Consider the following 16,355-nt stretch of genomic DNA (forward strand, 5'->3'; position numbering starts at 1 on the left):
ACTTTATTTACGCATTTGCAGTCGTTTGTAATATGACATGTAAAGAATAATTGTAAAAAATGTTTTTGTTTTGTGGTTTGTCATAACTGGGTAATATTGCGTGTAATATTATGCTGAAACGCCACGATAGCCTACCTGCCAATAAAATATTGACTTTTCACCTGTGTGAAAAACGACAAATGTTGACTTTTTTTTCGTGTGAAAACGACAAATGTTGACTTTTTGTCAGTGGGAAAAAACGACAATGTTTCACAATTATTATCGCAATAATAAGCATGCCTAGTTTGAAAGATTGCGTGGTATTTTATTAGGATTCGATTTCGGCAGAATCGCAACAAAATTTTTCGGCTCAAACCGAATCTTTTGTTTTAGGATTGTAAAATAGACCGTTTTGGCCTAGTAAATTCGGCAAACCACATATTCGGTACATCTCGACCTTTTAGCAGTTGGGTTAGGTAAGCTAATAGTCTAGCGGCTCCCATAAAAACATCCAAAAGTTTGCTATCATTTTCAACATACGGATGGCAGCAACCAAGACGAAATCGCGAAACAGACTGGACGTGAATTGTGTTCAATAATTCCCTAGTTGGGAGCCCCTCGTTACGACAAAACAAGCTCAATGTTCGTATTTCATTAATTATGTGGCGACTTTCATTGCTTAAAGTTTACTGTTTTGTGAAGACCGGTCCGCGATAAAAATTTAGTAACCGGTCCGCAGTGAAAAAAAGGTTGTCGCTAAACAAAACTGGTAGAATGTCCCCCATTTACGTGGTTGCTGCGTTGCCGGTCAGCTAGGAAGTATGGAGGTGTTGATTTCCTAAAATCGTGTTTGGCATAACTGCTTTTATGTTCGGCTTTTATGTTTGGTTGACAGCAAGCTTTGTATTCGTGCTACAGTTGACAAGTATTGGAATAAAAACAGGTGGCAGTTGAATTTAAGTTACTAATATGTAACGAATGTGGAAAACTGTAAACCCTTTTTAGGTGTCCGTATTTGACTCTTTCAGGGTAGAAAACATAGGAAAATGAACATAAAATTTACCCAAAGTCTGTTTCAAACACTAGTGCTTGTGGCAGTTTTGGCGTTAGGCTGGATTTGCTGGGGAAAGAATGATCTAACCTCAAATGAAGTTACTACAAGCAAATTCAGATTTTTACCCCGAAGAAAGGCCACAGAAGAGGTTACCATCAGGAATTCCACTTCGTTACTCACTGAGGAATGTACGAATGTGCTGCATAACCTGACTGTGGGTTCTTGGATAGGTTTACCGGATGCAAACATCACTGCATTTGATTTTACTTATCGCAATTATTGGAGAGAGAAAGGAATTTTGAAGAATATGTGGCGCGATGATGGGAAATGTGGCTATAAGAAGTAAGACATAAAATAAAAGACAACAATTCACTAGTTTCAAAAATTAAATAAACTGCTAATTTACATCGCCTGATATTCGAAAAAAAAAATGATTCCTGCCTGTTTTTTTCTGCATCCCTTTAAAATCAATAACCGGTTTTCGCACCCTTGAATTTTCAAGGAATTTAATTAATATTTTTCAACGCTAATGATTCATCGTTTTTTTCAAACCCTGTAAGAAGTGAGCGCCTTCGGTAACAAAATAGTCTGCGTTTAAAAAATAGTACATTGCACGCAGACGTTCTGCATGACGTAACAAGACTTGGTATAACTCTGATAACCATGTGCTTTACACTAGCTTACAAAAAAGGAAAAAAATAGCATTTGGATTGTGGCATATAAACGCCGAACGTTGGTTTATATGATCCCGACTAATCCGTTTAAAAAACACAAGCCTTGTAATTTTTGTATTTTTGTTGAGATTTCCCTTAAACCTAATACGAAGGGTTCAACGGTCTAATTTGGTCTGCATCAGCTGCTTTTCGATACGATTTGTGGTTTACCATGGCACCCGTGGTTCCCAAACTTGGCCAACTTTGCTCGCTAAGGGAGAATTTTTTGATTCTTGCGAGGAAATTTGAGACAGGGGGATTTGGGGAGGAAAAGCTGATGATAAAAACGCGATTAACGTTTGTATATTTCACACAGCGTTTCTCAATAAACTGTGGGAAAATTGGCAAAAGTCTCGCATTACTTCTAGCCTCATAAACAACAGACCTTTTGCACATTTGATTTAACGGTGACTAATTTGCAAAAGAAAATTCTGCAAATAACATTAAATAAATAAGCTATTGCTGCCAGGCATAATATCAAGTTTGTAGAGCTCTTCTGGCAAATGTAATTTTCGAAAATTGAGATCATGTCAACGTACTTTCTGATGGTGGAAAGCAGTGTTTTTTTAAGGTGTTTTCAAATTTCTCCAGCGGTTTCCCAAAATTTGGACTTTGGATTTTTTGGTATTTAAATGAAGCGGTCTCTTAAAACTACTTAGCGGTCACCCAAACCAAACCTTTAAAAAAACCTGGTGGAAAGCACCTCGGGTCCATACAGACCTCTCAATTTTCGAAAACTACATTCCATACAGTCCTCTCAAGTTTCGACAACATTGAATACAGTGGCATACAGTCATGGGCGCCGGCAGAAAATTTTTGCAAGAGGGGGCAAATTTTGGTTGATCCTTTACCGCATCAAGAATTTGTTACATATGAAGCCATAAATCGTGTACTTCACAATTGAGTTGCCTAAAAGTTAAAGCATTAAACCATGTCACGAATCCCCGCGCTGCCACTTTAATTAGGTTTGCTGCTAAATATGTTAAATTGAGGTACACTGAAATTCCAAGGGGGGGCAAGTGCCCCCTCTTGCCCCTACGTGGCGGCGCCCATGCATACAGTCCGAAGGACATTTATGTTACAAAAAGCATAGGGCATTGGCATTGCCTTAAGATAATATCACACAAAGCAAATCTTAATCTTAGAAGTTTTGTAAATGCGATTGAGTTGTTTTGTTTTAATGTCATACTAAATTATCATGTTGACATTCAATTTTATTTTCCCGAATCTGGTGTAAAACAACACAATTTTGTTGCCCTGCCAATTTTGGTAATTATTAAAATTTGTAAAAATTAAAATTTTCTTTTGACTTTTTTAAGCTTTTGAGACCTGGTTTCTATGGTTATGGCTATAGTTATGCATCGCAGTTTAGAAATATTCCGGCCAAATACGCCCTGTCGGTAATGAAAACGTTTTTAGGGCGTTTGCAAGAGTTCTGAGACTTTTGTGATGCACAATGCCTGAGGTGCGACAGACCGTAAACTAGTGTAACAAGAGACCTTGACCGTTAAGACCAACATTCGGCCACATGCGCCCGTAGAGACGAGTTTCCCAATTTCGGTACGGTCCATTGGGCGATGAATTACCGGGAAAGGCTATAGTGCGTAAAATAACGCAAAACAGGTGTTTGCAGCAAAATAATTGTAACTGTTTGTTTGCCAAAAAATGGGTTCGGTTGCTGCTTGCCGGCGACTGTAACCGGTTTGAAATAAAACGTCATTCTGGATTCTGTAACCTTTTAAAACGCCACATGCCAATTTATTTGTTTTGGGGCTACACAAAAACGCTGAATTACCGGACATCGCAGTAACTGCTGAATCGTGGGTAAAATGATAACAGTTAGTGCTAGAAAGGTTGGGATGGGGTTTGATAATAATGTAACAAGGGTTTCCATCGACTTGGACCCCAAAAAAGGACAACCGAAGAATTAATTTTAGATACCAAACAAACGTTTTTGAACAAATCTTTGCATTTACACGAGCCATGACAAATTACATGCCTTTTTGCCAGAAACAATCTGTTCCAGCAACTACTTGTAGTAGAGATTTGACTTGTGAATCTCGAAAATAAGACAAAATAAGGACCCAACTCAAAAACAAGGACATTTCTTAGATATAAGGACAATATTTTTGCGTTTATGAGACGTTTAGGTTCAATAACAATTGTGTTTGTTTTTACAGTGCACAGACAAAGGTTGAAGGCAGCAAATGGCCAGCCGTAGGAAGCTGGTGTAATAAAGATGGGCCCCAACCATGCTGCACTGATCTACATAATGGAATATGCACAGCACCCTCAGAAGCTGCTTGTGACTGCGAAAAGTATAACCAACTTTTTGTTTTTGTGGTCAAGATTTTTTCAAATACTTTTTTTCTGGAAATTGCTCAAACAAGATGTATGTTTGCTGCTTAATTTTGTGATTAGTAGTAGTAGTATTTTTTTTAAATAATTGTTTGTTTGCATTATAAATCTTACAAGACTGCGCAAGTTTGAACAATAAGGGGGATAAGAATCAATAGTTAGTGCAACAAGCATCCTGTGAAACGAAATGCCAATGTATTTTTGGTTAAATGTAACCTCATTGAAATTGTCAGTTTGGTCATTTCCTTCCACCAGCAGACACCATTGGTGGTCTTTAAAATAGGCAGAATGCTTAAATAAAATACAATAAAAAATAAAATAGCTAAAACCGTAGAAAATCCACTGCTTTATTGTCTCTACAGAAAGCTTCAGCCTTGCCTAACAAAGTTTTGACGTTTTTTTTAAATATTTTTTAAACTATTTTGATCCGTTGACCTAATATTTGTCTAAAATATCTTTATGTCTCGCTACGTGCCGTTGGGAGGCTATACACAGGATCCGTTTCGGTCCGTCGTGCGTATATACGCGCATAAGCTTCAATTTGTCTTCCATTGACGTTTATGCCGCAGCGCAGACAATCCGATGTAATATAACATGTTCTTTTTTACGCATGTGATTTTCTGTCTTGTGAACAGCACTTTATGCAGCCACTTTCCGAAACAAAAATCGTTCCGTTTGCGCGTTTATCGCATGCCGTTACGTACGTTAACGCCATACATACATTTTCTTCGTAAAAGAAATCACCTGTAGAGTCTAAAATTAACTACATACGGTTGGTGGTCAAATGGCTCTCTGGCTCATTAAAATTGCATTGTTTGACTATGACCCAAAGCTTTAATAAAGCTTCCTGTCAGTTCGATTTATTCCAGTCCACAGTGTAAACAATGAGTATTGCTCTTCCAGCAGTTTTTAAAAGTAGCCGACGTTTCGACGTCTCATACGAGACACCTAAATCACGATAATGACAAACACAAAACCACTTCAAAGCAACCACAGCATCGGCAGCACACATAAAACAGCAATAACAAGTTTTTTGTGTGTTTTGATGTTTTTACAGGTTTATAAGAAATTTGTGTTGCAAGATCTGCCATTATACTAATGAAGGCGTCTGATGTAGGACATCGAAACGTCGTTTTTTATAATGAAATCTGCTGGAAGAGCAATACTGGTTTATACATTATGCCTAGCAGCATGAGCTTGTTTACTTTTAGAAGTCTTTGCCTTAAGCTTACAACATACACCAGTGGGAACCAAATTTAAATTGCTGTCATACAAATGTCCACAAGGACGTAAACACGCCTTTTTCGAACGTTTCATGTAAAATGGTCGCATTGTCATGTGAACGGTGTTGTTTGACATTATTTTGCTATTGTTCTACTGATTCGGTTCGCATGAGATCAAACGACATTGACACATCGTGTCAAATTTGTATTTATTTGGCCTGACCGTGACAATGAACTTCCGTATAAGCTTTGATTTGCTCAAATAACGCCAAATCGGTGGCCAGCGCTTCTGGGGGTTCAAAGCACCCTCTGTAAGTTCCGTTACTGGCGTTTTAAGTCCAGGAGAGCTAGAGCAAAATAACTGGCACCAAGCGAGTGGTATTATAACCTGCATCTGTGTTTACCAATTCGCGAACCTAATTGTTTGTGTCAGAAACAAACAGCATACGACAAACGGGTCCCAAATTAACAAATAATTTAATTTGTAGGTCGTGACCAGAGCTCTAAACGGGTCTGCAATTGAAGCCCAAACCCGGCCTGAACCCGAAAGTATACCCGAGGCCCGTTTTGGCACGAAAGTTTGATTGACAGGCCTATCATAAATAAGACAAACAAAATGGACAGTAATAGACAATGGCCTAAACGTGGTGTTTTAGAACTGTTGAGCATTAGGTTTTGACCAGCAACTAGCTGCTTAGCTAGGTAATTTATATTTTAAAAATTACTGACACAGAGTGTAAATTCAACCCCGAGTCAAGCCCGTTTGTCATAAAAAACGGAAACCGGCCCGAACTCGACCCGAACCCGACCCGAAAAACCCGGCCCGACTTAGAACTTGGTATAATGTGCACCTGTGTTTACTGAAAACAGAATAACACTAAAAACAAAAATCATATAGAACCAATTTGCGAACCTCCATGTTTGTGTCAGAAACAAACAGCAAACGAAAAACGGGCCCCGAAGAAATGCCTTGTGCGTCGGGAATATATTCTGACTGTTTTAATAAACACGTGGATATTTTTACCAAATGTAAGTTTAGCTTGCACTGCTAAACAGTAAAACCAATAGGCGACAAAATCCTTGGTTAAAACCAATGACGTCTCGTGTTTAAGCACTGCGGAACTGCAAATAAAATTGCAAATGTACGATCTCAAGTCAGATTCCATTTAATAATCAATAGTTAAAACAAGGCACTGCGACTTGCACTACTGTCGAATTTTTTAATTAAAATTACTAAGTAAAAATTATTAATAGAGTTATTATGTTAGAAATGTATGTTCCTTTTTCCTAAAACTGGCTGATTTTTTTCCACCGTTTATAGGCCCATGGTTTTATTGTTTTGTAGCTGAATAAGGCAAACAGTGATCGTCAGTTTAATCCCTGCTCTTGCATGATGATTTTGATCTAACTTATTACTGAAACTGTTGTTTTCATATACTTCTGGAACACTTATCTACCAATATAAAATAAAAGCCCAAGATTTTTATTCAAAAATATCACTTATTTGGGCTCAAAGTAAGCCTTCGAATCAAGTCAATTAATAATGCTTGTGATCAAAAATTCTTTGCAGTTGCGTCGATACAAGGAAGTACCTCTACGCCGAGCTGTCTCAGTGGAAACCAAGGGATCCGCGATGCATCTGGAATCCATATTCAGGTTCCCAAGCATGTGAAGTCATAAAAAGATCACCCTTCGACGACATATATTTTGTCGGGGACTCATTAATGCGAAACATGTTCGCTGGCTTCGCCATGACGCTCAATGATGACACCGTGCGGGGAGCCTGGGGCAAAGGAATGACAGGCAAACAGAAAGAAAAGTGTGTTGCGGAGAGGTTCTTCTTTTGGGACGATTGTCGAACGGTGATAAAAACTCTGGACGACGTACTTCAACCGGAAAAGTTATGTAGTGGAGTCAGTAAACCCAACTTTACAGCCACTACTCACGTGTATTTTAGTTTAACGGAAAGCGCGAAGTTTCGTGAATTGATGAAAAGTTTAATCGGAAAACGAGGTTTGTTGAGATCTTTTAATAAAATTTTGTCGAAACGTGCATTCAGTTGTCGCTAAAGGAAGTGTCACATAGTGACTTGGCTTTGTACTGCACCTGCACATGAATTTCTGCTAAAATATTTACAAGCCATAATTTCTGTCATCGAAGGTAGCTGAGTGGGTTTTAAGGAACCTCGCCACTTAGAAACAATATAAAAAATAAATTTACGCATCTATAGCATGCGGTGGGATTCGAACTCCGAAGGTAAAATGTGCAACATACAAGGCAGGCAACAGTACTTGTAATTCGACTCTCGGCGTGTACATCACTGAGCCTGAGTAGCTCAGTTGGTAAAGCGCGAGTCCCGAAAAGACTCCTGTTGTGGATTCAATTCCCACCACAGGTGCCTTGCCATTTGGGAATGCTTAAAATCAGGCTTGATTCGGTATAAAGCCTTCATTGTGCCTGCTATGACCTATAAATGAGTATGCCATGCTCGCTGGTCTGTATATCTGCTCTAGGGCTGATCCTAGTACTTGTGTATGTTCACCTTAGCTGATAAACCGACGATAAAGTGAAAACTCTTTATGGACTGACAAAACCAACATATCTTGCGCTTTTACAGATCAGCTATAACAGTAAAAAAAAATCTTAATCACAGTTCACCAGTCCTACACGTTAGCCCGTACTATCTCTTACAGACCTGTTATGAGTTAACTATCGTTTTATGCTGGTTTCTGATTCCTGTTTAATATATTTGATAGTTCGGTTTCTAAATACCTTATTCTCATATGTTTAACACTTCCATTTTTTCCTATAGGTTCGCTGTTGTTAGTGGGGGTAGGCGTTCACATGAACCTACAAGCTCCATCAGTCATCAACAAATACTTGGAACCGGCTCTAAAAATCCGAAACGATTTCTACAAAAACACCAATGCTTCGATAGATTCTCGCTGGCCACGAGTTTTCTTTATTCTACCTCTTCTCACTGGCTTATTAAAGCCAATTTCGCACATTTCTTACCAAAACAACCAAGCTTCGGCCAAGTACAGCAGAGAGATGCGAGTTTATTGTGAGAAGCACAACATACCTTTGTTTGACTTTCGACAAATCACAAAACTTGTTCACAGTTTTGACGGTTCACATTACGGTCTGGGAGTGAATTTGATGAAAAACCAAATTCTTCTACATTACCTTGCTGAGCAAACGTATACAAGTTAGAACGAATGACACTCCATTGGCAATGCTGTGGTGACAAAAGGGCCAGGGACAGAATTCACATGCTGTGTTTGGTCTAAACAAATTCCAGGCATTAAATTACAAATCACAGATGCTGTTTCACATGCATTTTGGTGCCATTGGGTAGTTGGTGCTTTGGTTTGACCTTGCTAAATGCTGCCTCTGTCAAGAATCTAGGCACAAAAAGTAGCATTTCGGTTGAGCCAACAATCAAATACTACGGAATGCGTAATTGTTTTTTTTTAGCGGCTCGGGTGCTGTTTATGGGACTATAACCTGTCACTGTAAGACACAATTTGCACGCATTATTGTTATAGGTCGCTTAATTTGCATTTTGCTCATAGTAAGTCCGGCGTAGAGCTTCCCACCTTATTATGAGTCAATTTGATCACGTTCTTTTTTTAGAATTTGGTGATCAGTGACTTGAATTATGCACAATACAGTTGCTTAAATCATTTATGCAAGGGATGTTAGGATTATAACATTTATTCCCGTGTCGTTTTATTGATATTTCTGCTGTTACCCTCAACATGTTGCCTACCTTCTGTAAACATGCACAACGTGCACTACATTTACTTGCAAAGTGATTTGACTTGTTTTTGTTTGATGAGAATAATGCACAATAAAAAAAATATGTTATAAAATTTAAAATAAAGGTTTTATTTTTAGCAAGAAGATAAAAGCCAAATATCTAAGTGTTCAACATTACAACGTTTCGACAGTTTCTATTGTTATCATCAGGCAGATAAAAGCCACAGAAGAGACCCAACTTGGTGCGGTAGATCTGAGTCAGCAAGTTGCAAATTGCTGAATCAGCACTTATTGACAGCGTAAACGCCTATGCTTCGTTGCGTCACCTACCAGAAATTCCCAACCTGACGTGTAACTCCTTTGTAAGTACCACTACCACTTGGTGCCGCTTAACAAATATGAAAGTGGTCGACGCGAAGTTACTGAATAAAACAATTAATCGGTGATAAAACCCAAATGAATTGGAAGCAGGCGCGTTGATATCTAAGGCATTGACATGTTTGTTAAATAGGTACAGTGATACAGTGGTGCAGATCAGTGCTCTTCAACCTTTTTTGGTTTTGTGAACCCTTAAAGTTGTTAAGCATGACGGATTCATGGAACCTGTTTGCTTAAAAGATAAACTGAGGTAAAAAGCGATACGAAAAATGGCGTGGACTGTTTGGTCTCGACGTACATTAACAGGCAGCCGCATTTCTGATCAAAAACTTTTGACGTAAATTAACGTCAATTCGCACTTTGCGCAAAATGTCTTTTGACGTAGATATACATCAACCGCACTGAAAGTGTTATAGACATCAACATTGTTTAAAAAATACAAAGGTTCATTTACACATCAGTTGAAACCTACATCTTTTTTCTAATATCCTGAAAGTTAAATCTTAATGGTTCATTAAAAGTTTGTGATGCACCCTTGTATACCTTGGCGTACTGGTGCACCCCATGCATATTTTGGTGAAATCAGGGTGCATCGTGCACACCGGTTGAAGAGTACTGGTGTAGATTCCTGATCTTTGTTTAAGTTCGGATTGTATTATTGTGTAAACAAAGATTCGAGCAACATTAGTTTTTATCGGTGCTTAGAGCTGCTTGGAGCAATACTCAGTGGCTTTCATTTTACCTGACGATGAGAATAGAGGTGTCGAAACGTTGTAATGTTTTACACTCTGATGTTGCTTGTATCTTTTGTTAAAAATATTTAGGACCGTGAATTGTGTACCCATGTCTTTATTGTTTAATAAGGTTCACAGTTTACACAGTTTAAACTAAACTACATAACCACATTTCAACTTCAATGTAACATAAATCACTCAACCGTATATCTGCGTCACATCTCATGTCGTGTGATTGCACCACAATGCTATGACCTCACAATGCGATTGTAGTTTCTTTCTCTCTGCTGCACTTTTGGTCATTTAGTGTTGAGTTGAGTTGAGTTTTAGGCCACGTGTAGTTAGTTAGTTGCTGGCTTGAATTTGTGAATTTTAGATAAAGCAATCGAAAGTAACTAAATATAATTTGTTTGTCATTAACAGATCGTTATGCTAAATTTATAACTCTGATGGAAGATATAATGTTGCTTCTACAAGGTGAGCTTGATTTTGGGAATGGACTAGATTTGAAAGATTGAGAACCACCGATTAATCCAGTCACAATACTGAAACTTTGTGTTGCATTTTTACCGCTGTTATGAGTTGGTCCTTTCTCTTGTGCAAGGTCAACCGCTGTGTACAATAATCCAGTTTAGCCAGGCCAATTTCTGTTTTATGCAGTAGTTGTTGCCTATGGAAGGTAATACTCATGCGTTGAACAGGATACAAGTATTTTCAGTTCAATATAACCAACGGTTGTCTGTAGTTGCCATTGTTTTAAAATAAACTGTAGATAAATTTAGTAGCAAGATCATTTTTGTCTTCGTCAACATCTTGTTTTGTATTTTTTTATGGAATTGCCCTTTCCGAAAACATTGCTGCCCACAAGATTTCAAGTGCCTAAAATACAAAGGTCTGTGCCCGATTGTAAGGATGATTGTATATAAAGATGATCGAATAGTTCGCGAAGCAAAATGGCCGAATGGTAAGTCGAAAAACTAAAATAAAAAATGATTTTCAACACCGAGTATGAAACAAACAAAATACTGCACGCACGGAGCTTTATCAAGTCTAAACAACATACAATAATTGCTTGTTTGCTGCAATAATTAAGTATATTATTGAAAGGATTCTTGATTAATATAATTAAGCAAAACTTGATTTTTCATTAAATTCACACCCAGACCATAATGTGAACCATCAAAACAGTGCACAAGTCTTGTCAGTTGCCTGAAATCAAACAAAGGAATATGCGACTTTTCACATCGAACTTGCATGTCCTTGGCAAAAGCCTCAGTTTGTTCGTCATTCTGTGTCCTAATGCGCTCAGAAGGCTTCAGCAAGCCCGTAAGTAGAGGGAGAACAAAGATAATGCGCGGCCATTGGGCTTTTGGTGGCACTTTTGATTTCATGTAAAGCTTGGCTCGCATTCTGATAGCCGGACCCAAGTATTGCTGGAATACTGATGAAGCCTGCATGTTGGTATGCAATCCAATACCCAATAGCACCAGAGAGCCTAAAATACAAAACAGTGTGACCCATCAGCAGGGAAGACTTAATTTGGGAAAAATAGGCAAAGCAGGTAACAGTAAGTTACAAATTGCGAATAAAAGATTTGTTAACAGGTTTTAATAGTAGAAAGTGTGAAAGCTGGCTATAGCTAGTTGTACACGACTTAACTTGCGAATACCTTTCCATCCACCTAAATTTTTTGATTATCTTTAAATTATTTATAGCCAGCAACACAAAATAGCAGCCAAACGAAGTTTTAATTACCTTTCTTTCCACTTAAATCTTTGACAAGTTGATGAAACTCGTTACTTTGGCCGAAGCTGAAGAAATGATGGTGATACGCAGTAAAGTTAGGTTTTATTGCTCCACCACATAACTTTTCAGGGGCAAGCAAATCGTCAAACTGTCGGACAATTTGCCGACAATGGTCCCAAAAGAAAAACCGCTCAGCGACGCATAATTCTTTCTGTATATCGGTCATCGTTTTACTCCAAGATCCCCGCTCGAGGTCGGCAGAGAGCAACATCATAAAAGCAGAGAACATGTTTCGCACAAGCGAGTCGCCGACGAAGTGAAAATCGTCATACTGTGACGCGTGTATGACGTCACAAGCTTGGGCAGCGTCATAGTGCACCCAATGGCACCGCGTATCTTTTGGCTTCCATTCAGACAGCTCGGCGTGGACATACTTTCTTGTATCGACGCAACTAAAAACTTACATAGATTTGGTCACAATTTTTGGGTATGTTAGTAATTTTGCTTACCCTTTGCATTCACATGTTGCTTCTGTTGATGCCTGACAAGTACCATTTTGAATATTCGTGCAACACGGTTTGGGTCCATTTTTGTCGCACCAGCTTCCAACTGACGGCCAATGGGCGCCTGGAACTTTTGGCAAATTGCTGCAAAAAATATATTCAACATTCATGTTTACAACAAAAATCAGTTTTGTTTAACGTTGTATGCGGGCCTGTAATTAAGGGGCCCGATCTGAAAACGCTACAACTCGATTTTTTTAAATGATGCCCAAATTAGGCCTGAAAGTTGGAAAAATGCGACAAAAATGGTGAAAGTAAAGTCAGCCACGAATCAAGTCCGTTTTATTTAAAATTAATGCCCAGCCGAAAGCCCGGCCTCACTTGCAACTCTGTACTAGAGGGTCCAACGCTTCTCAAATATTTGCTACACATTGACTTCGATAAACTTACAACGTACTCAAAGCAATGATTTCGTACTTACTTATTATAACCGCATTTTTCATCGTCTCTCCACAAATTTGTCAATATTTTTTTCTGCCGCCAAAAATTCAGATAAGTTGCATCCAAAACTGAAGGGTTTGAACCTGGCAGAATTTCCCAAGAACCCTGAGTAAGGTTTTCCAACAAATTTAAGCAAACTTGTGGACCAGAACTGCTTGTTGGAAGAAATTGCAAATGGCGTTTTTCATGTTTTCCCCAGACGTGTTGAACAAAGAATACTTGGACAAAAACCAATACCAAACCGGCTATAACTGAACCGATAACGAACTTAAAGAGCCGTTTTTTGTATACCATTGCTTCCTATAAATTGCATTGCCAACTAATGAATATGTAGAAGGCATTTAGAAACAGCTCTCTTGCTAAGTATGACAATTGATCCCCATACTATTGATTATAAAAAACGCTATGTAATTTTTACAGAAACGTTGATTTAATGTCGTATTAGTCTTCTTATTGTGGTAAAAAAAGGTTTGTTTTGCTGTTTCTGCCTGACAATGCTTTGCAACAGTAAAGGTTAATAAGCAACTCTCCTTTGCGGCCACTCGAAAGATAAGAGCATGTGCATGTTAGCCTTTGGTTATTCATTAACTGACTTTGTAAAGATTCAGATGTTCTTACGATCGCCTCTTATGTAGTGTTCCAAATTATTCGGTGTTTCATGACATTAACAACGTAAAAACGGTCTGTTAAAGATTAAGCTACGTTACCTTTTTTATTTTAACTTTTTGTGCTACACACAGAGTTTTCTTCTACAGAAGCTAATTTTGAAGTTTACGTCCAAAAATGATTGCTGGACTAACCTTGCTGTACACTTTAACTAGAGGTGTCATCTGCCCTGTAATGAATGAACTGTAGACTCTACGGTACACAGTTATTCTAAACATACAAATATAACTCTTGCCCACATGAATCAAAACAATGAGTTTCCTGTTATGTACTCAATATGTAGCCTTATATTCCACATTGAACTGCTGGTGAACTACACTGCAAGCGGGTACATTTGTTTCACATTTACAAACTGGCTGGTTCTTGTCTGTTGCGTAACCTTGCTCTGTAACCATGCGAAACAGTGACATTGTTTTGTGAATGCTCTTTACCCGAAAACAAAACAAGCAACGGTTGCCTATAGCACGACGGTTTGCCTGAATTGAAATACTTTTTCATAGCCTTACTAATATCCAGGGTCACTTCGCAAACAAAAGCTGGTACTAGGCATCCAGTGTTTGTTTTCTCGCCATACTAGACGTAAAAGCTGTCCCTAACTGCTGAAATATGTTCATTAGGACTTTTGCTTTAAGATGCTTTTCATCACTAAACAATGTTATTTCATGTAAACTCTTGCTGAGATAAAGTCGCTTCTCAAACTTTGCACCTAAAAAGGCCATCCTAATGGCATTTTTCTTACTCCAGTATTTGGCCTTAGAAAGAAAGCTATAGAAAGCTTACATTTGAGGATCTGTTATCACATTGCTTGCTTTGTTACAATAGTAGCTAAGCTATCTGACTTAATTTGCGCATAACGCGGTCTTATATGACTGTACCAAATAAGTATAGCCTCCTTGGTAACACAATAGCATACTTGCTGTAAACTGCTTGTGAATGATCAGACTCAGCTTTACGACTTAATGACTTACGATTCATTCCCTGACAAAAAAGCAAACTCATTGGAAATCTTATTCAGCAAGGTTTGGCTGAGCTACCACTAAGGACAGCACATACATTGTCCAAACCAATCTCGTGTTTCATTAAATCGCTTGCGATTCACACAATAGAGGTAAAGCTTACACATAAAGCGAAATCCGATCGGTGTGAATATATACGATTTCTATGAACCGGCAAAGAATTTCGTTGCAATCGCAAGAAAATCAAATGGCTCTGTACAGAAAAATCCAAGTTTATGTACGACAATGTTTGGTCTAAAGTTAATTGAAATAGCCGCAGATGTTGAGGGAGATGAAATAGCTGATGGAAAAAGACAAGTACAGATAGCAACTTGCTACCACATATTAGGTGCGTTAATATTTAAAAAAAGTGGTGATATGATTAGATACAAGTCTTATTTGATTTTTAGTAGTGTTGTATTTATGCGCTGTTGACTGCAACAATATAAAAAAAAACTCTAGGAATTGCAGTGTTTAATCTGAAATGATGTCCAGACCATTAAAAGATTACAGCACTTATTTTATCCTTACTCTCACCTTATGTGCTACACTTAAACATACCCTTGGAAGATAGTAGGGCAAAAAACAGGCACACTTGATTAATAAGTTGAGGAACTTAGGTGCAAGTTTTATTTTTAAAATCTAACAAGTGGTAAACTAAGGTCAGAACGCTTTAATGTACTTTGTCTTTTACAAAAAGGAATGACTACCTCAGGCTTAAACCATTTTCAAGAAGGGCGAGGACCGAGCTCGTCACGGAGTATGTTTTGTGGCCTTGCGCCCATTTTACCAACATCTTTACTTTTGCCTACTCCAGAAGTTTTATTTTAGAAACAAAATTTCCATTTTTTGCAAGGGGTAGGGAAAACTGCCTTTAAAATCTTAAACAAAACATATTTTGACTGTGTATTTTATTCCATCGTAAACCCGACAATAAATTTGCGACACCGGTCACCTGTTTCGTGAATCTGTGGCAAAAATGTACTACTCCAGTGGTTCCCAAACTATTCGCCGCGGCACACTGGTGCGCCGCCAGATGTCATTAGGTGTGCCGCAAAAAATATTGAAATTAAAATCAATCAAGTAAAGTAGTAGTACCAGGTGCTTAGACCACTAGGCCAACATGCTCCACGTCTCTGAGATGTTCAACTAGGCTATTTAACTATGAAAGTGGCCTGTATAGCGGCTTTATGACCTCATAGTTAGTGCCTTTGTCAGCTAAAAAAAATATTCAAATGTTCGAAGTGCGCCAAATAATTTTTGTTTTTCTAAAATGCGCCTTAAAAGAAAAAAGTTTGGGAACCACTGTACTACTGGGCCGCAATCTTTTTACCGTAAAAACCGAAATCTTAAATGTGAACGACAATCTTACTAACTAAGTGTGAACGATATTAAACTTGCAAGCACCTAGCCTTAAATTTACCTAAAAAAACTGTAGAAAATACAACTTTTCGTGCTGTCTTGTATTGCAATCTACCACTTCGAACGTTGTGTACGAAACGCATTGCGGCCTCCTAAAACATTGTGGGTCTTTTATGACAATCGCGTATCTTTAAATTTTGCGTAAAGTGGTACTTTTCCGTATTTTTTGGCCCATTTTCCCGTTTTTTACGCATTCCGAAATTCCTGTTGCCAAAGTCCGTTTTTACATAAACCGTGGCGGCGCTACTACCTTTACCCAAAACTATGCGCTACAGTGTTTGACACCTATATCTTCCGTGCACCCAGCAGTGCTTTAGACGC

The 16,355-nt window shown here is 38.3% G+C and overlaps 1 protein-coding gene across 2 annotated transcripts; it reads right to left on the reverse strand.

Moving 5' to 3' along the window:
* Positions 1 to 11,098: 11,098 nt before the first annotated feature.
* On the reverse strand, positions 11,099 to 13,314 carry LOC145233409 (uncharacterized). 2 transcript variants are annotated; one of them, XM_080098130.1, is made up of 4 exons: positions 12,932 to 13,314; positions 12,457 to 12,594; positions 11,957 to 12,399; positions 11,099 to 11,696 (listed from the first exon to the last, which is right to left on the reverse strand). In XM_080098130.1, the coding sequence occupies exons 1-4, from the start codon at positions 13,243 to 13,245 to the stop codon at positions 11,299 to 11,301; spliced, it is 1,293 nt and encodes a 430-aa protein (XP_079954256.1). In that variant the 5' UTR covers positions 13,246 to 13,314; the 3' UTR covers positions 11,099 to 11,298. The 2 variants fall into 2 exon arrangements, with proteins under 2 accessions (XP_079954256.1, XP_079954257.1); XM_080098131.1 differs by having other exon boundaries at positions 11,957 to 12,406; positions 12,932 to 13,013.
* Positions 13,315 to 16,355: the final 3,041 nt, after the last annotated feature.

Source organism: Phallusia mammillata, chromosome 6 (genome assembly GCF_965637545.1).
Source record: "Phallusia mammillata chromosome 6, kaPhaMamm4.hap1.1, whole genome shotgun sequence".
NCBI lineage: Eukaryota > Metazoa > Chordata > Ascidiacea > Phlebobranchia > Ascidiidae > Phallusia > Phallusia mammillata.

Excerpts from the sequence above, each read along its gene's own strand:
- LOC145233409 (XM_080098130.1), bottom strand. The coding sequence starts at position 13,245 with ATGGTATACAAAAAACGGCTCTTTAAGTTCGTTATCGGTTCAGTTATA. Across the intron at positions 12,400-12,456 it reads GCAACATGTGAATGCAAAGG|TTGCGTCGATACAAGAAAGT; the intron begins GTAAGCAAAATT and ends GTAAGTTTTTAG. Across the intron at positions 11,697-11,956 it reads AGATTTAAGTGGAAAGAAAG|GCTCTCTGGTGCTATTGGGT; the intron begins GTAATTAAAACT and ends TTTGTATTTTAG.